The sequence below is a fragment of the Clupea harengus genome, chromosome 8 (assembly GCF_900700415.2).
Source record: "Clupea harengus chromosome 8, Ch_v2.0.2, whole genome shotgun sequence".
In the NCBI taxonomy this organism is placed as follows: domain Eukaryota; kingdom Metazoa; phylum Chordata; class Actinopteri; order Clupeiformes; family Clupeidae; genus Clupea; species Clupea harengus.
Genome location: NC_045159.1, coordinates 7,691,913 through 7,715,896, shown reverse-complemented (window position 1 = coordinate 7,715,896; position 23,984 = coordinate 7,691,913). Strand labels below are relative to the sequence as shown.

The following is a 23,984-nucleotide window of genomic DNA, read 5'->3' as shown; positions in this document are numbered from 1 at the left end:
ACATCAAAATGTTCAAGTTTGCAATATGAATGATGTCAGTCTGTATGGTTTAGTTTCACATTACAGTCACAACTGCTGATGAAAATGGAGAAGTGATATGCATACTGTCAATGCGTATAATTCCTGCCCACTGTTTGTTCTGGGGTAAAGAGCTCATGGCTTATCATGCCACCTCAACCTCTTAAAAAAAAACTCTCCGACTGCCATTAACTTGATATTCTGTCTCTTTAAAGCAATTGAAAATCAATTTCACTTCCACTGCAGGGGTTTCAATGCAAATGTAAAATGCTGTCATTCAGTTTCAGATTTTTGCCTTTTAAATTAAATAATTTGGTTACATTCACTTTCACGTTCAGTTCTGTTTTCTGAATCTGAATCTGAAAAAAAAAATCCAGCGAGAAGCTCTCATTAGTGTTGTTAGTTTGACCACTTTGCGCAGGCATCTCAGGACTTTGCAGCTGTTAAGACGGACAGCTCATTCTGATCTGCTAGACATTACGGTGTTTCTCCAGGATCTATCCAGATATAGAGCGCTTAAATCACATTCTAACTGTTGCAGGGTCAGACTGACCGTGCTCCAAGGAGGTGAGAGCATCTCGCAGGATTTTGAGTTAGTTTACTTCAGAAAAGGAGAGGACAAATTAGCTAAACAAATCTCAAATTACTGCATTACGCTTCCGTAGAATTGTCTCAGTTGGCAAAGGTTAAGATAATTGTGTCAGTAGGCAAAGTTTAAGATATTTTGAAAACATTCCGTTACATAATGACTGTTGTTTTGAACGTATCTCATTTGTAGTCTTTCGATCGAGATTTTTGTTCCGGTTGTCACCTGTATGCGGAAATTACGTATCAGATCTTAGGCTGTGGGTGGGTGGGGATTTTGTTAGCTGGCTACATTGTAATCATCCTGGATCCTACATTGACAACCGCCGGAGGAAACGGTGACAGGTACCTAGGTACCGAATTCTGTTTGTCTCCAAGGGTATTTGAGAAATAGATATGTTTGCAAAGGACAAACTGATCTGTAGTGACTTCACCCGTTTAGGACTGAACTGAGCAGTGACAAATAACCTTTACACAGCAGCACGACCGACTGTGGTGGGGACGAGGAAACAGTAAGCCCAAAGCATACCAAAGGCTGGTTAGCCAGGGCTTAGCAAATACATTCTCAACTGAAATATCCGTCTAATGTTAGCAAGCTAGCCAGCTAGCTGTTTATTTGTTAGCATCCCTCAATTGCTTCCTGCCGAAAGACCTGGGCAAATCAGGGTATTCTGTTAGCTTAAGCTTGTTATCCTAGCTGGTTAGCACAATAATGTTGCGATGACTACAATGCTCAAATGCATAGCATTTGGCCACTGATTTATATGTGTTAAATATGGCATCGTTATCACATGCTTCATTGATAGCCCCGCGACTTCTAGTTTTAGCCAGGTAGCCAACAAGGTAGCTCAGCACCATCGTTTCCTCTGTTAATACGCTTAGCTAACGTTACAGTATGCATGAACTTAGCCACGTTATTTCTTATTACTGACAACAAATGACATTATGTTTTTAGTGTGTGCATGAAAAGCTAGGGTTGATTTCAGAGCTGAGCTTTCAGCATTGAGCTAACCGTAGACCACATCCATAGAGCTCCTATGTGATCAACATATACCAGCAGGTTTTAATGGTACGTCTACTACGTTTGGCCTTGCTGCAAAAGTGGAACATTAGGTATAGTTAGAGATTAATCTCAATGGTGAGCGTTAATTCCTGTGTCTTGGTGGGTAACTTGCTGAACGAAGGTTCAGCAGCCTTGGGGTTCAGGCTCGGGTCTATCCAGCCTGCGTTATTTTCTAGAACATAACGTCTGATTTGAGAGACCAGCCATAGCCATTTTTGAAACTAGCTAACGTTAGCTTTATGTTTACTTAAATAATGCATCGCATTTTCAAGAGCTAGTGAGACGGTGGGATGTGGAAGACGAGTATTATGTTGTCAAATTATGTTAATCATCCAGTGATCATCCTCGCTACAGATTGTCTAGTATTTTCCCCGAGTCTGGTGTTGCCGCGCGGCAGGAGGCTTAAAACAGCCGCATTATAGCTCTTAAAACGTACGTGCATGCTATCCAAAAGCCTTGCCACCTGCACTGAACGGCTGCTACTTGGACAGCAGAGCTGTTCAATTCTCGTTGTTTCACTGACGTGTTATGAAAACGGTTGTTGCTCTGAATAAGTGCTCTTCGGACAGAGCAGGGTGGTAAAGTTTTAATTATGATTTTACCTAAAGAGGTTTTTTTCCTGTCAATGACATACTTTGAAATACCGTGCAGGATATGTCTCCGAGGTTATAATAATGTTGTCGTCTGGTCATGAATTAAATGTGTGACTCACTGATGTGTGACTTCATCATAATCAGACACGACCTTTGAACAGTATTTGTCCCAATTGACCGATCGCCAGGGCCCCGCCCCCTTAGTTACTGTTGCTATGTCCGACACAATTCCCGGAACTGTCAAGCCAAAAGCCATGGCGAGTACGGGGACAAGCGCTATAGCTGTCAGTGTGAGTGATGATTTTTGGAGTAATACCTCCACGATATCCTCCAGATCAAGGCAAAAGGGACTGCAATATGCAGTGGAAGGATATACCCAAAATATTAAGATCAACAACGAAGTGGACACAACAATAATCGAAGCAAATGCATACAGGTCTCAATGAAAAAAATGAGAAACCCCACGACCTCTTAATTAAATGCAACCAGCACAGCCTTGTAGACTAGTCATGTTATTTCACCACTGGGTAAGATCTGTATATAATATTTCAAGCTAGCTAATAACCTACAACGATTCTTTATTCTTATTATTTATTCCGTCTCTGGCGAGAGACTCTGGAGGTAGCTAGCTAGGATGGTGACAATCTAGAGAACGGTACAGTAACGTACCAGTGTGGATAGCTGCTAGTAACGTTATTGTTCAAGGGATGTGTGTGCATGTTGCTGAAAGTATTTCACAGTCACTGTAGTGATAACTTGCGTGTAAAATGATGATCCTGATGTAATGCTATGGCTTTGTATCAGATCGCCAGGTTATTGCTCTCAGGTTGTGCCTTATGCATACCTTGGGATACTCAGGAGTAGGTTGCCCATTCACAAAATGCTACAAAGATTAAAATAAAAAAAACTTCATAATGGCCTTTTGTTCAACATTGATACAGTATGTTAAGCTCGAGCTAGTCTCTCCAACTATAGTGTTAATGTTAAAATCAAAATGTTAATGTTACCGTCTGTAAAATTGCAAGCTGAGCTATCCTAGCTAGCGATGTTAATGTTACGTCTGTAAAGTTGCACGCTGAGCTATCCTAGCTAGCGATAGCAAACGCCAGCAGCATAAATACAAAGTGTTAGATAAAAGTTCTGTTTAATGTTGTATCAAGCATAAATACAAAATGTTCGTTAAAAGTTCTGTTCAATGCTGGCGTTTGCTATCGCTAGCTAGGATAGATCAGCGTGCAATTTTACAGACGGTAACATTAACATTTTGATTTTAACATTAACACTTTAGTTGGAGAGACTAGTTATGTACGTGTAGTGGTAATAATACAAGTTGTCATGAACCATAACTGTTTGGGGATGTTCTCTCAACTAGATAGTTAGTTATCATACCTAGCGATAGCGTAGTTCGCTAGATAGATAGCTATCTGCAAGCAGCTTCATTTACTTTGGAGCAGACATATGTGTGTTTTTCGGTATATTGAGTTGGGAGTGGGGCCTCCCACACTGTTTAATCCACCGCCGGCACCTTTCCTCCTGTGTTTTGGGCTTTGGAAATGCGGGGGGAAAATGACGCATCCCTCTAATCTCTGTATCAGAGCTACAAGTCCCGTAGGCACACTGTTTCACCATGCTGCTCAGACCTCAAAGTTGTCGGACCTTCTTCTCTTAGTAGCGGTTGCTAAGGTATGATTGGATGAGGGCCGTTCTAGGGAGGAGTTTCGCGATCGGTCAATTGCCTATGTGTAATGTTATCCTATTTTCCATTTTGTTCCATAGGTGTGAAACAGGATCACTCATCATAGTTTAACCATGGCGTTCAGCAAAGGTTATCGTGTTTACCACAAACTGGACCCACCCCCCTACAGCGTTATTGTGGAGACACGAAATCGCGATGAGTGCTTGATGTTCGAGTCTGGGGCTGTCGCCGTTTTGTGTAAGAGATCCTATTGTGAATGAATGACTAAATAGTTTCATGTCTATCCCTCATGTTGATTCCTGCCAGTAGTCTGTATGTCTCTATATGCAGCTGTCATTTCATTCAAACAATTCCAGTGACAAGGAGCCACAGGGCTTTTAATGCTATGCAGAACATACATGGTAAAATATGCCTGTCCGCTGCTATTACACATTGCATAAACTGCATGGTGTTTTGCATGCCCCTAGCTGCTGCAGAGAAAGAGGCCATCAAAAATACATACACCAAGATGCTGGATGCGTATGGCATTTTGGGAGTTCTCCGTCTGAACTTGGGTGAGTTAATAAAAGCTTATCCTTTCCTCTACACTCTTGTCTGTCGAATCCTGTTTCCATCACGAAGCTTAGCCATGCCACTACCAACAGATTAAAAATGACATCATACGATACGTTTAGATATAAAGAGAGAAAATGGTTTTAAATCGCACTCTATAAGGCCTGAAAGTTCAAATACAAAGGTACCCGAAGGATACTAATTTAGTTATCTTACATGTGCAACACTGTAAGGGTGAATAAAATATCGAGGTAGTGAGTAATACGCTTTTTTGCTTGAGTGGCCTTCTGACATGCAACGCAGCAGATAAAAAAGGGTGTTAACTCTTCCTGTTCCTCTAAACTCCTTGACAGTGGAGAGGCACTCAGTGGTGATTCCAACTACTCATACATTCACCAGAACCTCCTGCTTTGGTGTTTACATATAGTAGCACTCATCTGTATGTACAATAATTGTAAAATTGTAAAATAAATAAAATATCCTCCCCGCCCTCCTCTCTACCCCCTACAGGAGACTCCATGCTGCACAGTCTGGTGGTGGTGACTGGATGTAGCTCGGTGGGAAAGCTCCAGGACTCCGAGGTGTTCCGGGTCACAGCCACAGAGTTTGTGTCCTTGAAGAATGACCCGTCAGACGAAGACAGGATATCAGACGTGCGGAAGGTCCTCAGCTCGGGGAACTTCTACTTTGCCTGGTCGTCCACTGGGAATAGCATAGACCTGAGCCTCAACGCCCACCGCAGGATCAAAGAAGACACAACAGACAATCGCTTCTTCTGGTGAGTGCCTTAAAATACAGCATTGTTGAGGATTGCCAGCACTATTCATTATCCCTATACATGTTTTATGTAACAGATGGGAACAATATATATGGATTTGATCCCAGGGAACTGGTAGAGCTGTTTTATTACTCTGATAAGCTTAGAAGAAGTAGATCACTTGAGCCGTTTACAAATCAAGGAGGCTGAAAATGGATACCCCTGACCTTATTATGTTTAACGTGTACCATCGTTTTTGATGGCAGGAACCAATCCCTACATCTCCACCTGAAACACTATGGGGTGAACTGTGACGACTGGTTGCTGCGCCTGATGTGCGGCGGCGTGGAGGTCCGCACCATCTACGCGGGGCACAAGCAGGCCAAGGCCTGCGTCATCTCCAGGCTGAGCTCCGAGAGGGCTGGCACACGCTTCAACGTCCGCGGGGCCAATGATGACGGCCAGGTGGCCAACTTCGTCGAGACTGAGCAGGTAGGACTTGTGCAGCCAGCCATTACGTCCCATGTCATTCAGTGGCTCACAACTACTTTGTCGTTGGCCCTTCTGGCCTAACAGGCTTCACTGCTTCACTTGCCAGCGTATCTCTGTGCAATTTAATCACTCAGATAACATCAATGCTCTGTCTGTGCTGTACTCCCTTTCTGTGATTTCCTCTTTTTGTACTTCTCTACTTCCTCTTCAATCACTCAAGAGATACACACGTGCACCTGTTCATTGTTCCTCTGCGTGAGTGCTATTTATGAAATGTAATGTTGACATTTCACTTTTTCTCTGCTACAGGTTGTTTTCCTTGATGACAAAGTGTCCTCATTCATTCAGATTCGTGGTTCTATACCACTTTTCTGGGAACAACCTGGCATTCAGGTGAGGGCTGTTCGTTCATGCTTTTGGAGGCCTTTTGAGTTGGTTTCACACTACATTGTGCATACACCACACACTGCATCTGTAGTTGATTAATACATCTAAAAAAAAGTTCTGAAACTCTACATGGTTCTTTGTTAAATTCAGTGTACTGAAATTATGTACTGAAACGGGGCGGCCCCTAGCATTTTGCTGTGGTCTCGACCGTGGCAGCGATACTTATGCTTCATGTTACTGTTCATGTCATCAGAAAAAGTCTATTCAGGGGATATTGTTTCAACTGAATCACAATCGGCAATCTGCAGCAGAGGATGTGAACCCACACCTGGTATTTGGATGCTGTTATTGTGTGTTACAACTGGTGAAGGTCTGTTCTGTTGCAAGGGCTTTGTGCCATGTCAGAGGGGAGAGGCAGCCTGTTGAAAATGAGCCAGATGTGGTCACTTCCTTGTTAAAGACACTCCAAATCGTGTCGATACAGCAGGGAACAGGCCCTGATTTGTTTGTGTCTCCTCCTTGACATTGCATGCAAATACTAGCTAGTCTTCACCAAACCCAAGTTTGTAGAGGGCTCTGCTGTTTCCTCTTAGCTCATTTCTATAGCCTTTCATGTTGGATGAGTGGGAACCCTATCATTTTAGATCTGCTTTTTTCCCCTTCTCATGTATATCTGTCACCAGATTATCGCTCCTGTTTGTTTTGTGTACCGTAAAACTCTGTTGATCTACTATAACGTTTTTATGTGATTATTGTTGTTCGAGGTTGTAAAAGAGAATGAAGTCATCCTGCCGTTTTGAGGCACACTTCCCTGTCACCTAAGCTGACTCCATCGCCGCTAGTATTGAGATTTCATCAAATATTTACAACCTGAGTCCTGCCCTGGAGGGGGAGAAAAGTTGGCTTGAGCACAGCATATTAGGACAGCCTCATAAACATGGAATGTTTGAGACCAGTTCTTACTTAACTTCTTCCTGGGCAGAATCAATTTCCTGTTGTTAGATTCCACCACTGGGCTGGGTGTTGTTGGCGAGAGGGCAGAGCGAGAGCAGAGGTGGGGGTGGGGTGGGGGGTGTACTACCTTTTTATCCCCCTCTAAGGCAGAGCGTGCCAGGATGTTGAGATGGCGCTGTTCTGTGTTGTGAGTCGTGACTGGTGGCTGTCTCACAATGACTCAGCTACACTGAGCTGTGTTTGAAGAGATGGGAGATTTAAAAAAAGATGCATGTCAGATAGGGAAGGAGGGAGGCAGGGACAGATTCCCAACACCAGGGTACAGGAAATTAAGCATGCCTTAGACCAGAATTTGAAACACAGGAGCTCTCATAGATCTATGCTTTTATTGCATAATTAATCATTATTAAATACCTGAGCGGTTCTATTACATGGCAGCAGCTGTGATATTTGCATAGCACAGAGTGAGGGCTGGTGTTGTGAGCGGGTAGTGATGTGATTAAACCAACAGTCTCTCTCTGATCTCTCCAGTGAAGAAGACCATTGTCCTCTGCCATTGTTGACACGGCGTGCTGCTCTGACTTTGCATGTGGCTTCATTGTTCCTCCTGCACAAAATGTTCTCTTAAGGCTCCCATAGTTTCACTTCATGTTGAGGCTCCTTTTAGCGTATCAGATATCTCTGTGTTTTTGTTTTCTTGGGCTTTTCTTTTTTTGTTTGTTTGTTTTTTCTTCTTCTAAAAATGCAGTTTCCCCGTGGAATGAACTCTCACAGTTCCCATGACCCACTCCGTTTTCTTTGTTTGTGTTTCCTGTCATAAGGTTGGCTCTCATCGTGTCAAGCTGTCTCGAGGCTTTGAGGCGAACGCACCAGCTTTTGAGAGGTAATTAAAGAAACGTGCTGCTCCCCACTAGCCAGCCAGCCCTGTTCCAGCTGGGCTGGCGGCACTCCAGAGAGAGAGAGGCGCTGAGATTCACCACAAACCTCTCCTCTGTTCAGGCACGCCTTATAGAGGGTGCTTAGCACGCCGCACACCAGTAAACCCCACCCAAGCAAGACTACACTAGCTGTCCGAGTGGATCCATGCACCCATGCACCCTACCCCATTGCACTTAACCCCTGAGGCTGGCTAAACACGACACTCCACCATCACTACAGCCTCTCGCTGGCTCTGTCACTCACTGTATACCACTAAAGCCTCCAGTGAAGTGAAGGGCATATGAAGGAGAGGCTTCTTGGTGGATGCAGCTTGAGGGTCCTCCCACACTCCCTCCCTCCCCCTCACATCCACTCTGGGAGTACTGGATGATTTATGGGGAGATAGGAGGTCCTCTCTTGGCACGTCCAGCCCTAGGGAGAGGCTGTGTGCTGTGCTGAGCGCTGTCTCCAGCTCCTCTCCTCCCCTCCCCTCCACCGTTCCAGCAAATAGAGCAGAGATGGACAGCTTTGATTTTGCATGAGTCACTGCTGAAACCCCACTGTGTGCTGAGTCAGTGTGTTTTGCTGTAATAGATTCAAGGCCCTCTCTCTCTCTTTCTCTCTCTCTCTCTCTTTCTCCAACTCTCATTTGGCTGTGCCTCTCTTTCTATCCCACACACACACCAAACCTTTCTCTCTTCCCCTTTTTTGCTCTCTTACTGAAACTTGTTTCCTCTTTTTGTCTTGTTTGTCCAAATCTATCCATCCATTTTTAGTTATATCAGACATTACGCTTATTTAGGTATAGCTATAATGTGTAAACCCATTTTTATTGGTAGGTGCCCATTCCTACTGGGGACCAAGCCTCTCATTAAATCATGGCACTTCATAACACACTTCATTCAGTAAATCTGCAAATATAAAACAAATCCTCTTAGGCCATACTCTCCTAAATCCTAACCTTTTAAGGAGTACCATAGCTTAATACCGTACTCAACCACACAGTTAGGCATATCTCCAGGTGAATATAGGTTTGGTAGGTATATATTTCCAGGAACTTATGTCTGAAATGTCTTTTGTCCATGGCAGACATTTCACTGCACTGCGCCAACTCTATGGAAAGCAAGTGATCCTCAACCTCTTGGGAATGAAGGAGGGAGAGAACATGCTAAGCAAAGCCTTCCAGGTGAGATTAAAGGGGTTCATTGAATCAGAACACCCTCAACAATTACTATTATCTACTGCTTTCATTAAAAATAACTAATTGTCATGAATCAGAAGCAAGTATAGCCATTTAGAGTGTTGAGGAAATGGGTTGGGGACAGTGATTGTTGCATCGATACATTGCTAACATGAAAGATTCTGCATCGATGCAGGAAAATTAAATAATTGATTTTTTTAAACCACGTAATTTAATGATATGTATGCCAGCATAATGAATTTACAAACCCAATTCAAAGCCATTTCACTGCGAAATGCAGTTGTAATGATGAATGAAAAGGTCATTAACAGATAACACTGGCAATTAACACTATGTGTAACGTTGCACATTTCGTGTGGTCTTGTGACGCTAGCCCAGAGTGGATTGCCTTACGAGATTGCGTCATCTTGTTAATAAGGAAAAGGGCTGGAATTCCAAAGTGCTGTCTGTGGGAGAGTTCCTCCCTCTGGCGTGTACTTTGGGCTTTTCAAACTTTGCAGACCGTTTACATGCACATACTAAAGGAAAGTATGAACAAAAAAAAATTATGGACAAGATCCATCGAGAATCGTTTTATAATCGAATTGTTACCGTTTCAAGCAGAATTGAATCGTGAACCCAGTGAAGAGTCAAACCTCTGCTGATGAATGTGTCGTATTACTGATTGGTAATTACTTCATGTATGATGACAGAGCCATCTGAAAGCTTCTGAGCATGCATCGACTGTGAGGATGGTGAACTTCGACTACCATCAGATGGTCAAGGGAGGGAAGGCGGAGAAGCTGCACAGTGTGCTCAAGCCCACGGTCAACAAGTTCGTGGAGGAGTGTGGCTTCTTCTACTACTCAGGAGAAACTGGCATCCAAAGGTAAGGATTGTTTTTTTTTCTCCCTCTTTTTCTCTTGCTCGTCCTCCTCTGTGCTGTGCTCTGGAGCTCATCTTTGTCCTTCCTGCTTTAGACTCCAGACTGGAACCCTTCGCACCAACTGTCTTGACTGCTTGGACCGGACCAATAGCGTCCAGGCCTTCTTTGCACTAGAGGTTTGTGCAACTTGTTGTTTGTTCTTCACCACATCAATAGGGGAACATGTTGGTTAATCCATATTTGAGATGACTCTTACTGTTTTTGGCCTTTAGCAGTTATTACAGACTTTTGATTAATGTGTTTCTTTATTATCATCCTTATTTGCTCTTTTCTGTTTTTTTCTTTTCTTCAGATGGTTCCCAAACAGCTTGAGGACATGGGGCTGACCGAGAAGCCCCAGCTGGTGGCTCGCTTCCAGGAGGTGTTTCGCTCCATGTGGTCTGTCAACGGAGACTCGGTTAGCAAGATCTACGCCGGCACAGGTGCCCTGGATGGCAAGGCTAAGGTACAGTACCCCTGGGGTTCTTCAGAAACGGCACAACACAGATAGGTCCCTCAAGGTGTTATGTCTTGAAACACTGGCTTCTTCTCTCTTTGGACCTCTCTTAACTTTTGTGTGTGTGTGTGTGCTATTCTCTTCTGCTCACCTCTGGACTACTCTGTGCCTGTTTGGTAAGTGGATCAGCTAGTTTTTGTCTGCCTTAGTTATTGTGATGTCAGTCTGTCATCTATCTGTGTGCCTGTCCTCTTTTGTTGTTCCATACTACCACTGGGCAATGTATTCATTGATCTAATTCCATGGTCTGAACTTTCAAACAGGTTCATATCCAGGTCATTAGTAAACATCTGATCTTTTGATGATTTGTTTAGTTTTTTGTTTTGATTTCTTTTATGGCATTTTTATTTTTTCTTCAGGGGGGAAAGCTGAAAGACGGCGCTCGTTCAGTCACCAGAACCATCCAGAACAACTTCTTCGACAGCTCCAAGCAGGAAGCCATAGACATTCTGCGGCTGGGGAGCACCCTGAACAGCGACCTAGCTGACAAGGCTCGTGCCCTGCTCACCACGAGCAGCCTCTATGGTACGCTCAAGCTCTTGTAGGCCATAGAGCAACCCTATTTATAGAGGCCTCTCGTAGTCTGCCTTTGATATAGCTCAAGTGCACTCTCTTTTAGCCTACTCCGTTAAAAGTGTCTTGAGCTTTTTTTTTCTGAACGCGCCCTTTTATGCACTCTGATAATCATAAGCCATCACAAGCTGACTGCGTCTTGGTTTAAAGATTGTTACGTTGAGTCTTTCACAAAGAATGATTCTATGCTCTGGTGGTGGTGGGGATGAAAGCTTTGTTAATCTGGCCTCTGCAGCTGTCCTCGCTGTGAGATTAGGGCTGTAACCCAGTGCTAATGCTGTTATCTGTTTAACTGGCTAACCGCACTGCCTCTCTTCCTTTCTCTTTCTCTCTTTCTCTCTCTCCAACGCTTACACTGTTAGTCTCTGAGCCCATATTGCAATCAGGTACAGTATTCTGTATGTACTACCCAGTTATGAATGGAAATTAGGTCAAACTTCTGTTTTTAGTTTTGTAATTCTCCACAAAGTTGCTTGCCCTTTTTTTTTTTTTTTTTTGGCTGTTCATCTGTCTTGCCATTATTTTTTTTTTTTTTTTTTCTTCCCTCCCTCTTAAAGTTTGGTTCCATTTACGGGATGTTTTAAGTGTTCTGACACAGCCCTTCTTCTGGTTTGTCCTGAAGCATCACCAAGAGTATTACTGGGAATGTGCCAGAATTATCACAAGTACACCCGGCCCAAGCAGATCCGGGTGTGTGTGGGCACCTGGAATGTAAACGGCGGGAAGCAGTTCCGCAGCATCGCATACCGGAATCAGACCCTCAACGACTGGCTGTTGGATGCCCCCATGAAGGCAGGACACCCAGAATTTCAAGGTGATAGACCACCACTGTCACTCATCTGTTATAATAATAATAATAATAATAATAATAATAATATTCTACATTAAAGCACAGAATAGAGTAGACCAAATGAAACCTCTAAGAACTTTGCCATTTTAGAAACATTTGTGCGGAATGATGGCATGCACTTTCCGATCACTGAAAACATGTTCTGCTGTGGTCAGTCGTTGTCCAATGTAACATTCCTTCCCTCCCCTGCCCCACAGATGGCAAATCTGACCCCGTCGACATCTTTGCCATTGGCTTTGAGGAGATGGTGGAGCTGAATGCTGGGAACATAGTCAATGCAAGGTAAGGTCCAAGTATGCCATCTGTCAGAACAATGGAAGCTTGTCAATTGCCCGCAGGGCTTCTGCAATAGCCAGCTAATTGCCCCCAGACTATTCTGTACCACTTACAGTCGGTGAAGTTATGGGTTAATGGCTGTACCAGTTGTAATAGAATTTATATGGTGGCATATGCTAGCAGAATCTTTTGTATTTTATCTTCAGCTTTCCATTAGTCAGTACCCAGCGTAGTGTAGACATGACTGAAGGAAGGAAGGAAGGAAATTTGAAAATGACTGGCACCACTTGTAGACATTGCAGAAGTAAATTACTGGCATGTTGTGGAATGTGACGTCCCCAAAGAGCTGACTCCTTGAGTTTCCCCCCTGGAAGGGGGCCTTGCGTGAGCAGTCCTCCATCCCCCGTGTGTGCTAGTGTATTTTTCAGTGTAATGTGACTCTTCCTTTCCTCTCCTCTCTTTCTTCTCCTCTCCTCTCCTCTCCTCTCAGCACCACTAATCAGAAGCTGTGGGCAGTCGAGCTGCAGAAGCACCTCTCGCGCGATCACAAATATGTGCTGCTGGCCTCCGAGCAGCTCGTCGGAGTGTGTCTGTTTGTGTTCATCCGGCCTCAACACGCACCCTTCATTCGGTATGCACCACTGACAGCCCCAGCACAATGCCCCCAGTATCATCTTACACCCCCTCTTATGCCGTGGTCTTAGAGTAACGCCGTCAGCAGTGGGTATAGAACGCAAGATGAAGGGTCCTTATGTTTTGTTTGTTTAAAAAGCTCTGTATGTCAGCTCTGTGGCCGTATGTCGGCCATAAGTGTCTCCCCTGACACCGCAGAAGCAAATTCCACCACATTTCCTGTAAGCGTTTTTTAAGCAACCCCTGAATGAGCATGTTTCATTTCCCTGCAATGGTCTGTGGGGGTGGGTGGTACCATGGAAGATAAAATTACATTGTAATGCTCTGTGGTACAGGGATGTTGCCGTGGACACCGTGAAGACCGGCATGGGCGGAGCTACAGGCAACAAAGGGGGCGTGGCCATCCGCCTGCTGTTCCACACCACCAGCATCTGCTTTTTGTGCTCGCACTTTGCCGCCGGCCAATCACAGGTCAAGGAGAGGAACGACGACTACAATGAGATTACGCGCAAGCTCACCTTCCCCATGGTAACTCTAATGTCATTTTTCTTAGTGGTGATTTAATGTTGTAACATTAAGTGTTTTCCCTAAGCGTTGCGTAGTGATATGTATAATATGTGGATGTCACTTTATGGAAATCATCGCTCTAACTCCCGTTGCCAAGGCCACCCTCGGTGCCATCAGCCCTGCAGCTCTTTACAGTTATGAGTTCATAACTAGGACACAGCTCACCAGGGTGCCAATCATGCTGTTGCTGTTTCACTGTGCCTCTGTCCCCACCTCACGCTGTCTGGGAGATGAGATCTGTGATGAAGTCAATCTCCAGTGTCTAGAAATCTTTCTTTTTTTACCCTCAAACAGTTTAGGATTGTAAGTGCGTATTTAGTCGACAAGAGTTTTGCTCATTTCTAAGTATGTACAGAAGGGTCAATATCATTTCAAAGAAATCAAAAGCCTACTACATGTAATGGCAGTTAGAGATTGAAGACGTATATGGTAGAGAGTAGAGAAAAATCAGTTTCCCGTTTTGTGTGTTTCGTGTCAACTGGAGTTGTGTATAATTTTAAGTATCTACAGAAGAATGAGTATTATTGTTTATAGAAAACCAAAGACTCACTACATGTATGGTCGTTAGAGAAGGTTTTTATTGGAGGGAAATCCAGACTGTTTCTCTTAATGACATGCTGCATGATGCTTAAGTCCTTGCGTCCTCTCTAAGTCTCTACGTTTTTCGGTGTCTACCTCCTCTTTGTCCAGGGTCGTCTTCTGTACTCCCATGATTACGTGTTCTGGTGCGGTGACTTTAACTACCGCATCAGCCTGCCCAATGAGGAGGTGAAGGAGCTGATCCGCCAGCAGAACTGGGACGCCCTCATGGCTGGAGACCAGCTGGTGGACCAGAAGAATGCCGGACTGGTAAATATACGATGAACTATTTAATTTCTAACAGAGTCAAAACAGTACTTACTTTTTCATTTGGTATCGAGTTCTGGTTGCCGAAAGAAATAACTGGATCAAATTTCGATACAGACATACATTTTCATCTGGTATTAAGGAAAACATTTGGCATCTCAGCCATGTAGAAGTAGTGGACTATGGAATTAGGAGATGGAATTAATGGTAAAATGTAAATAAGTACCCCGTCTGGTTTATCTGTCTAGGTTTTCCGCGGCTTCATTGAGGGAAAGTTGGACTTTGCTCCCACTTACAAATACGACTTGTTCTCTGAGGATTATGACACCAGTGAGAAGTGCCGCACGCCCGCCTGGACCGACCGAGTGCTGTGGAAACGCAGGAAGTGGAACTTTGACAAGACTGGTAAGGAGTGGGATGGAGCCTCACAGCTAGAGACCAGGGGCTTAGGCTGGCGCATTTACCATCCAAATAGGGCTTTTAGTATGTGGCTCATAGCAACTTTTCATCTGATGTACAAGGATGTGTTATTCAAGGTGTTGTGTGCGTGTGTGTGTGTGTGTGTGTGTGTGTGTGTGTGTGTGTGTGTGTGTGTGTGGGTGTGTGTGTGTGTGTGTGTGTGTGTGTGTGTGTGTGTGTGTGTGTGTGTGTGTGTGTGTGTGTGGGTGTGGGTGTGGGTGTGGGTGTGGGTGTGGGTGTGGTGTGTGTGTGTGTGTGTGTGTTTCTGTGTGTGTGCAGCGGAAGAGATGAATGTGGTGGGGACTCCTACGGAGGAAGAGGACGATGCGTACCCCTTTAGCCCGGGAACACTCAAGTATTATGGCAGAGCTGAGCTCAAGACCTCTGATCACAGGTGCTATAGCCCTCATAACCCACGCATACACACACACACACACACACACACACACACACACACACACACACACACACACACACACACACACACACACACAATTGTATGCACATACACATTTCTGACACATTGTCACCCTGGCTCAGTATTTGCTGAATATCTGCCTTTGCATTTTCAAAAAAAAAAAAAAAAGTTTTCTGCGCTGTTTCATCGTCCTGTTTGCATCTGTGTGCTTCAGACCTGTGGTGGCCATAATAGACGTGGACGTGCTGCAGGTGGACCCTGAGGAACGCCACCAGGTCTACAAGGAGGTGATCGCGCTGCAGGGGCCCCCCGACGGCACCGTCCTGGTTTCGCTCTGCAGCTCCGGACCCGACGACTACTTCGACGACGCTCTGATCGACGAGCTGCTCGACCAGTTCGCGGCCTTCGGCGAGGTCATCCTCATCAGGTAAACGACAAAGACTGGCCCTCAGGAAAATGAAGATGTTCATCCATCGTGCTCATGTCATGACCAACGTAGCGGAGAAATTACCGGTATTTCATGCAGATTCAGTTACGTAGCTTTGATTTTTATTCTTGTTTTACTGTTGGTGCTGACTAGGTTTGTTGAGGAGAAGATGTGGGTGACGTTCCTGGAGGGTTACTCCGCTCTGGCGGCCTTGTCCCTTAGTGCCTCTGAGGTAAAGTGATGCACATTCATATTCATTTGGTTGTAGTCAAAGGAGAAACTTGAATAGCATGAATAGGTAGCCGATATTTGTCATGTCCTGCCAAGGGACAACGGATGAAAACTAGCTAACCTAGCTAATTCCGGTGCATTTACATTTATTTTGGAAATGTTTATCAATGTACACTGTCCCTTTTTAAATAACTCATACATTTAAATCAAATATTCACACAAATGGCCAGTTATTGTTTCACAGAAATGGTGCCTTTTATTTAGTCAGGTAGGGGAGACTTTTTGGTCCTTTGTATTGTATCTGTGTACTTTTCTGAAATCAGTGTGAGTTCATCGTGTGTTTGTGTGGCACCTCTCAGGTGTTGGGGAAGATCATAGACGTGCGTCTGAAGAGCCCCGGGTGGATCAAGAGTCTGGAGGAGGAGATGAGTGTGGACAGGGTCTTCGGCAGCATCCCCACCTCCGCCAGCTCCACGCTGCTCGCAGAGGACTCCTATGTGGGCGAGGATGAATACGACATGGAGGGTAAGCCTGTGGGCATGTTTCAGTGATTACTGTGCTAGTTAGTAGAATTACTGAAATTAACATTAGGGATTCAGTAAAGTACTAAAGAGTGTAGATCAGCTGTATGTCTTATATGTGTCTACTTTAGTCTTGTGGTTTATTCAGTGTGGTATTACAGTGTGTTGCAGGCCTGTGGTTGTGACCCCTTTTGGTGTTCTGTGCTGGTTTCACTTCCCCAGGTGACGTGGATGAGGAAGTGGAAGCGATTCTGCCTCAACACCTGCAGCCTGGCGCCGGCATGGGTCCCGGCTCGTCCCCGGTGCCATCCCCCCGCGGCAGCCCGTCCCACTCTCCCACCCACGGGGAGCCGGCAGCCCCCAGCCGCCCCAGCCGGGCACCTCCTCGCTCCGCTGGACCACCGCAAGGTAAAAGCCAGCATCTGATGTTAACCTAAGAAGAACTTTATTTGGACCCAGTTTCCGTCTTTTGTTTTGTTTTCTTGTGTATTGTTCCTACATCCGTGTTTTTTCGATCGTATTTTATTTTATGTTGTTTTGTTTTTGTTTTTGGTTTATGCACAAAAAGGAAGCTTAAGTCCCTTGCCTTTCAGGAGAGATCTGGCAGGTAAAGAGTTCAGTGAGTGTAGTGTGGTGAGCTGCTTCTAGGATCACTGGTAGTGCTTGTGTTCGTGTGCTCTGTGGTGTGCAGTGGCTTGTGTGAATCAAAGCAAACATGCCTTAGGAAGTGCCTTCACTATTAACCTCAACTCCCCTTGCTGAGCTTCCCTGTGAGTGTGAGTGTGACAATCTTTGAGTGGCTGTAATTTCAGAGACAAATTAATGTGTGGTTTCCATGGTAGCAATATGTGATGACTCTTCAACCCTCTTCCCCCTTGCCCAGGTTCTCCAGTGGACTTTGCAACGGGTGCTCCTTCGAGTTTGGAACCCAAGCGCGCCCCTCCCCCGCGGCCCAACGCCCCTCCGGTTCGTCCTGCACCTCCGCAGCGCCCCCCGCCACCCTCAGGTAAAACCCCTCTGCCCCAGACCCCACCGTGTACCACTCTCTTACATCACCCCACCCCTCTCATAAGCATGTCTTCAAACTGCTAAGTTAACTTTTGTTCCCTCTCACTTCTACCAAACTTCTACAAGGCGGTAGAAGCCCTTTACCTGCTAGAAAGAATTCAGCAGGTAATGCATCTGTCTTCATGCCCCATGGCTTAATGTAGATTGTTAGTGCGAACATTGCTGTGCATGATGAATTTTGCTACCTGTTGCAAACAGCGCCATCTGCCTGTAGCTGAATAAATGACCATGAGTTGTCAGCACTGCAGTTCAGCCCAGGCAGTTTTCCATGTTCTGCTTGTAGCATAGCTGCTGTTTAGTGACTAGATGCATACTTCATCCGTGCATACTCATATATGCTGTTGTTTTGTTGGTACAGATTTGGCAGGGTTGTGTACTGTTGTGTTATGAATGGTGGCCTTTTGATTCATGACTTCGCATTGTAAGCGTATGGTTGTGCTTCATTTTTGACACGTGGCAATCACAGTTACTATCTCGCTTGAAGGGTATGGAGATCTTCACAGTCCGTCATTTGATATGGACATTGAAGGTAAATGTAAACTGTCAGTTAAACTCCTGTGAGACGGTGCTCATCAATTAAGGCTTTATGAACCTAACATGTAAACCTAAAAAAAAACACTCAACACTCCACTTTGATGTGGTGTTAATGGGTGAACCATGAAGCCTCAATTGTTTATGTCTTCCTCTTCCCCAAGATTGGATATCGTGTAGTAGGACTCTGAAGTGGTCGTGGTGATACTGTGACATTCTTAGCATAGAGGAACAGATAGAAGTGTCCCCATAGATTAGAAGCTGTGTTAGAGGATACGTGTGGAAGTTCTGGTGTTTCCTGTCTTGTTTTTATTCCGATTTTGATTGTCTGAAGTGGGAAAAACAAGTGCACAGGGACTTGAGTGAAAGTAAAACTTGGCTTTCCTTTCCGCATGCTGCATGAAAAGGACAAAAAAGCCCTGCATTATCTCGACCAGACCCCACGGGTAAGTTTTTTTTAAACCTGGCGCACAGATATCAATCCTTCCCCCTCCAAAAAACTCCCTTCCTCCCCTCCTCTCCCCTCTTGTGCCGTGCAACTACACCCGACGATGCCGGAGCTCTCCTCTCGGTGAGTTGCAGATTTGCTCTGACTGATTCGGGACATTCAGAGGGGGGTCGAGCCTTTCTCACGTCTCTCCCTGCAGCGTAATTCCAGAGGCTTGCCTTTCACGCTACAAAACGGAGCTCTATCTCCGAGGGCCTGGCAGGTGCGAAGAGAGCCCCCCCTCCCCCCAACTGTTTTCCCAAAGCAGTGTGCTGGCTCACTCGCTCTGCTATGTGCAGGCCGGCCTGGTCATTTAAGTTGCGTGGGAAACGGGGTTGGTAGTGGATGGGAGGCCAGGCCGAGGAGAAAGCAGGTCTAGAGAGGGAGCTGCAGGGGTGGGATAGGACAGATGCTTCTGTCAACAACACCCCGACCCCACATCCCCTATGGGGCAGGGAAAGGTGATTCATAGTGACCGTGGTTACATGGATTCGAATAACTGCCTTAGTCGGACTGAAATCGCATTATCCGTTTCATGTAAGCACCTTAGTCGGATCGTAGTCGGACCGCACATAGTCGGACTAACACCCCTGGATAACTCGATCCGATCCAGTTGATAGTTCGATTATTGCGGCATGTAACGGTGAATTGGATAAGGAACTGGACTTTGCGTCTTTGCGCATGCTCCCTCTCTCCCTGCCAGGTCGTGACCCGGAAGACGAAAGAGGGATAAGTTGTCTCAACTGTTCATACTAATGACACGGTTTTTTATGAATATCCTGCAGACTGTCTCACAAGCCTATTCTTGTTGATTATGAACAAACATAACAGAAGAGGTCCGAAGATATGAGCACCTTTACAACCCCTCCTTAAACACGTATAAGGACGTTCCACATTTTATTTGCTTAAAACAACAGCAGTACTGTCAAATCAGCTGTCACTCGGCTATTACCTGACCAAGGTTCCATGGCAATGTTCCGAAAGCCCATTTTTCCGACAGCCCGCTGTTCCGAAATTGTGAGTACAGCAACGTGAACCACTATAGCCCACATGCACATCCCAATGAATCACACAATCATAAACATATAAATGCCTTTAATTTCACAAGCATTAACTTGAATTCAGAATATTATTATACACACATGCATTTGCATCGCGATGATACAAAAATATTTTTATGATTGCCAACGCATGCATGCTTTGTCAGTGCTTGACAAGATCTGCGTAATGTCCTGCCACAATCTGCCGGGGATTTCCTTCGCATGAGTGGTAGCCTACCCCATATTCAAAACCAGAGTAGGCTAAGTTAACAAATATTGCCTAGGAAAAGTTATATGCGTGATAGCCCGGTGAGCGTCTCCGCTCTGCTGTGCAAACGAAATGCTGTGTGTGTTTTGTGCCACTTAAAATATTTCTAAATTTTGCCAGGGGGACTATTTTTCGGAATATTGAGATTTCGGAATATCGGGCTTTCGGAACACTGGGCCGTCTCCCCTGACCAATACCTGTCAAACTCGGTGATACTATTCACAACTAATTTGCCCTTAATTTTATCAAATATGATGAAATTTGGTATTGTGCCCGCGAGGCACGCGTGAGTTTAGTTTTGTTCAGTTATCTGGCGCTGAAAAAAAACACGAATAAGTACTGTCAAATCAGAAAGCAAATCAGCTGTCACTCGGCTATTACCTGACCAATACCTGTCAAACTCGGTGATACTATTCACAACTAATTTGTCCTTCATTTTATCAAATATGATGAAATTTGGTATTGTGCCCGTGAGGCAAGCGTGAGTTGAGTTTTGTTCGGTTATTTGGCGCTGCCCTCTAAAGACAGAGACGTGACAGGTGGATCGAGATATTTTCCCCTAAATACCTTTACCTAAATACCTTTATAGACAACATCGATCATACACTCCCATTGCACTCAAACAATCACACTCAAACGAGGAGATATTGTATCAATTAGCCTATTATGTATTGTATTAATTGCACAGAGTTCCAGTGGCGCATGCAGCCGTACGCACTGTGCGTACCTTCTGCTACGCGAGAAGAAGAGAAAAAAAAATATCATGAACGCATATTTATTACAATGGGGAAACTATCAAATCGGAGTACAGACAACTAATGCCCAGGTTGACGATGCAGATACAGAGCTGGAAACAGCTAAATGAGTTACGCAGTGAACTTTATCAAGCCCTGGAAAGTTCGGCAAATTTCTACCCAAACATTCATTGTGTCCTGAAGGTCTTGTATCTATCTACAAAAAGACTGACTGGACTTGCTCTCATGAATATTCACACAGATTTGGAAATCGACAGCGAAGAAGTACTAAAACAATTTGATGCAACTGGCAGAAAGGCAATGCGTTTAGGCTGTAACCCATTATTTGCGCGCGTGTGTGAATGTGCGTGCGTTTCTCTCGCCTTTTATCTTTCACCTTTGAATAATGTAACTTATAAACACATCGGCCCGGCAGAAACAAACAAACAAACAACCCAAGAGGCAACACGCATTTCTGGACCGATGAACAAATGCGATTCATGCTCAATCAACTGTTGTTGTTATTGGTAGTGGTGAAGAGGTCAAGCGGAAAGGGCTGTATCACCACTAGTTGTAATGAAAACAGCACCACCTATCGTATCGGATATGACATGCTTTCGGCCAATGATTCGATTTATTCACTGCCATGTATATTGGGATAATAGCACTTGCCCCAAAAGATAGCATAGTCCGACTAAGCAAAGATTCGAATTATACCATCATGTAAACACACTGAGTGAGGAGGTGTCTCCTGCTGTGAGCTGGAAAGGGCTGAGTGTGTGTGTGCGTGTGTGTCTCTTAGGTGTTTTGTGATGGAGAATACAGGTGGAACAATAAACAGTGATAATAATCTGGCCCTTTGTAAACATGCTGTCTGCATTTTTCCCATATTCTATGAATGCACATGTTGAGGGAAACTAGTTAGACCATAAACAACCAAAGAAGTAAGTAAGTAAGACTTTATTTATATAGCACTTTTCGTACAAGAGTTGCAGTTCAAAGGTTTTTACATAAAATCAATAAAAGCAAGCAGCAAGAGCAATACATACACAATAATGATCAACATCGTATCAGAACCTGATGTTCCGATAGGCTTCTTGGATTACTAAAATCATGATAAAAGTAATAAAACCCTTCTGCCTGGTCTTTAGCTCAGTCGGAACCATAGTGCTGCTTCATAGATTCCGTCTTACCCTGTTAAATATTTTCCCTAGCTATGTTTCCGCGCCCAGAGGCCACCCTTCCTTCTATACCCTTCCTTCAGAGGCCTTCTCGTCCTCTTCCACCGAGCGCGGGGCTTCAGGGGGGTGACCGCGCCCAAGGGACTAGAAAATTTGTTAGGGAAATATCTGTGAGAGTAACAGGAGATATATTGAAGCCACAATATGGTTTCCGACAGTGCTGTGGTACCCTTAAAACAGTTTTACAGAGAAATTGTAAAAATAGTGCAAGTTACAGAGAAATAAATAGTGGCAGATAAAATTAATAAAATGCTTTGGTAAAAAGCCTTCTGAAAGTGTCTAGCGTGTTTGCTTCCCTAATATTAATGGGTAATGTGTTCCATAATTTTGGGGCGTAGTTGACAAAGGCCGCATCACCAATCTTCTTATGACTGCTTCTGGTGACCTGTAATAGACCTGTATCTGATGATCGCAGTGTTCTACCTGGTGTGTAGCCAGGAGACTCCTGCACTGCCACCATTCGAGCTGTCCTGGCCTCTGGCCACCAGTGACTCCATGTGTTTGCTATGCCTGTTGTGTTTTTAGGGCGCGGCCAGGCAGCAGGAGGAGCCGCTCAAGGAGCAGTCGCACGGCCGGTGAGTCATCACAATCTGTGTTTCCTCACCAATGAGAAAAGAAAAAAAAAAGAAAATATTGTCTCAGTTTCCTGATAACTACAGGGCGGGCTTGAGAGTGTAACTCCAGTACTAATTTCTCATAGCTGTTCAGCAGTGAATATTGAAAGCAATGGCATGAAATGTAAACAACATCGACAGTCCTACACGCTAATACTGGACAAAAAGGGAGACACAAGCAACAATCTAAATTGGAACATTTACACCTAAACAGAACCCCGGTTCTCTCTTAACTGCACAGCATCCTGGGATTCACTTACAGTCTTTTACTTAATGCATGCCCAAGCTTCACTAAAACCCTGCACCTTGCAATATAAAATAATCCATCATTCATTCATCCATTTCTCTTTTTGTAAACATCGCGTTACAACCAGAGACTCCAGTATACGTACACTACAGACTGCACATGTCCAGCTTTCCATACGTTGCATTACTGAAATACTGAACTGTTATCTTGTCCAAAGTTGTAGATCTACTTTTAAACATTAACCAAGCAGTGTCTCTGTAGAACTTCCCATCTCGTGCTGGAGTCATCAGTGTTCCACTGGGAGCCAGACCCCCACCCCCGGCCCACCCAGGAGCTCCTCGACCCAGCGCCGATGTGCACCCCGGGGCCCCGAGGCCTGCGCCAGACAACCACCCTGGAGCCCCTCGCCCCATCCTTGATCCCCAGAATAAACCAGCCCAGCCTCCTGCTGGTGAGATCAGTCAAGTGTATATGAATGTGAACAGTGTACATGCTCAACAGTGCAACAGTGTTCAACACCACAGATTTGTTGTATTTTCATCCATTGTGAATTGCAGCGAATCAAGTCTATGTCCTGGTTATTTACTTAGTGTGTCTTTTGGATGTCGCCCTCACACAGGTCCGCCTCCTGCAATGGCGGGACCTATGAGACCACAGATGCCGCCTCCTGCACAGCCTCAAACGGGGGCTCCCATGCAACCTCAAACGGCGCCTTCCATGCAGCCGCAGATGGCGCCTCCCATGCAGCATCAAATGGCATCTCCCATGCAGCATCAAATGGCATCTCCCATGCAGCCGCAGATGATGTCTCCCATGCAGCCACAGATGATGGCTCCCATGCAGCATCAAATGATGTCTCCCATGCAGCCGCAGATGATGGCTCCCATGCAGCCGCAGATGGGGCCTCCCATGCAGCCTCAGACGGCCGCGCCGGTGCAGCAGCGTATGCCGACCCCTCTCCTGCCTACTTCGCTGCAGCTACAGTCAGGCGCCGCTGGCCCCCAGCCCCCCTCTCCTGTCGGCAACCAGCAGGGCTTAGCCTCCCCCAAGCCGCCGCCTCGCAGCCGGTCCTCCCACGTCCTGCCCCCGGAGGGCGCCCAAGGCCAAGCCCCAGCTCCTGCTCCCACTCCAGCATCAGCTCCAGCCTCACAGGTAAGCCCCTCCATCACTCCCAAGTCTCACAGCCCGACACACGGCACTGGGCACTCCTCCTTTGCCTGTCTCCTCAAGCCACAGTTCAGTCACAAACCTGGTAATCCCGTCGGGTTGTCCCAATAGTGCAGCCAGTCTGATCTTTAAATGGCTGTAATTCTGTC

The 23,984-nt window shown here is 45.3% G+C and overlaps 1 protein-coding gene across 9 annotated transcripts in view; it reads left to right on the top strand.

The window, feature by feature from the left end:
* The first annotated feature begins 467 nt into the window (after positions 1-467).
* Positions 468-23,984, top strand: part of synj1 (synaptojanin 1) — a 28,271-nt gene continuing 4,754 nt past the window's right edge. For 2 of the 9 annotated variants that reach the window (XM_031571712.2, XM_031571711.2), the window contains exons 1-29: positions 847-956; positions 4,036-4,192; positions 4,423-4,509; positions 5,018-5,285; positions 5,531-5,756; positions 6,066-6,149; positions 7,919-7,980; positions 9,105-9,201; positions 9,909-10,084; positions 10,176-10,257; positions 10,434-10,586; positions 10,997-11,162; positions 11,573-11,596; positions 11,833-12,024; positions 12,258-12,342; positions 12,827-12,967; positions 13,305-13,497; positions 14,227-14,385; positions 14,631-14,787; positions 15,121-15,235; positions 15,474-15,686; positions 15,840-15,918; positions 16,277-16,442; positions 16,661-16,846; positions 17,322-17,444; positions 18,445-18,483; positions 22,333-22,382; positions 22,930-23,119; positions 23,288-23,820. In XM_031571712.2, coding sequence (XP_031427572.1) covers positions 4,069-4,192; positions 4,423-4,509; positions 5,018-5,285; positions 5,531-5,756; positions 6,066-6,149; positions 7,919-7,980; positions 9,105-9,201; positions 9,909-10,084; positions 10,176-10,257; positions 10,434-10,586; positions 10,997-11,162; positions 11,573-11,596; positions 11,833-12,024; positions 12,258-12,342; positions 12,827-12,967; positions 13,305-13,497; positions 14,227-14,385; positions 14,631-14,787; positions 15,121-15,235; positions 15,474-15,686; positions 15,840-15,918; positions 16,277-16,442; positions 16,661-16,846; positions 17,322-17,444; positions 18,445-18,483; positions 22,333-22,382; positions 22,930-23,119; positions 23,288-23,820 — 4,170 coding nt within the window. In that variant the 5' untranslated portion in view covers positions 847-956; positions 4,036-4,068. Of the gene's footprint in view, positions 586-839; positions 1,116-4,035; positions 4,193-4,422; positions 4,510-5,017; positions 5,286-5,530; positions 5,757-6,065; positions 6,150-7,918; positions 7,981-9,104; positions 9,202-9,908; positions 10,085-10,175; positions 10,258-10,433; positions 10,587-10,996; positions 11,163-11,572; positions 11,597-11,832; positions 12,025-12,257; positions 12,343-12,826; positions 12,968-13,304; positions 13,498-14,226; positions 14,386-14,630; positions 14,788-15,120; positions 15,236-15,473; positions 15,687-15,839; positions 15,919-16,276; positions 16,443-16,660; positions 16,847-17,321; positions 17,445-18,444; positions 18,484-22,332; positions 22,383-22,929; positions 23,120-23,287; positions 23,821-23,984 lie in introns of those variants that run through there. The other 7 variants (XM_031571706.2, XM_031571704.2, XM_031571703.1 and 4 more) reach the window with 7 other exon arrangements.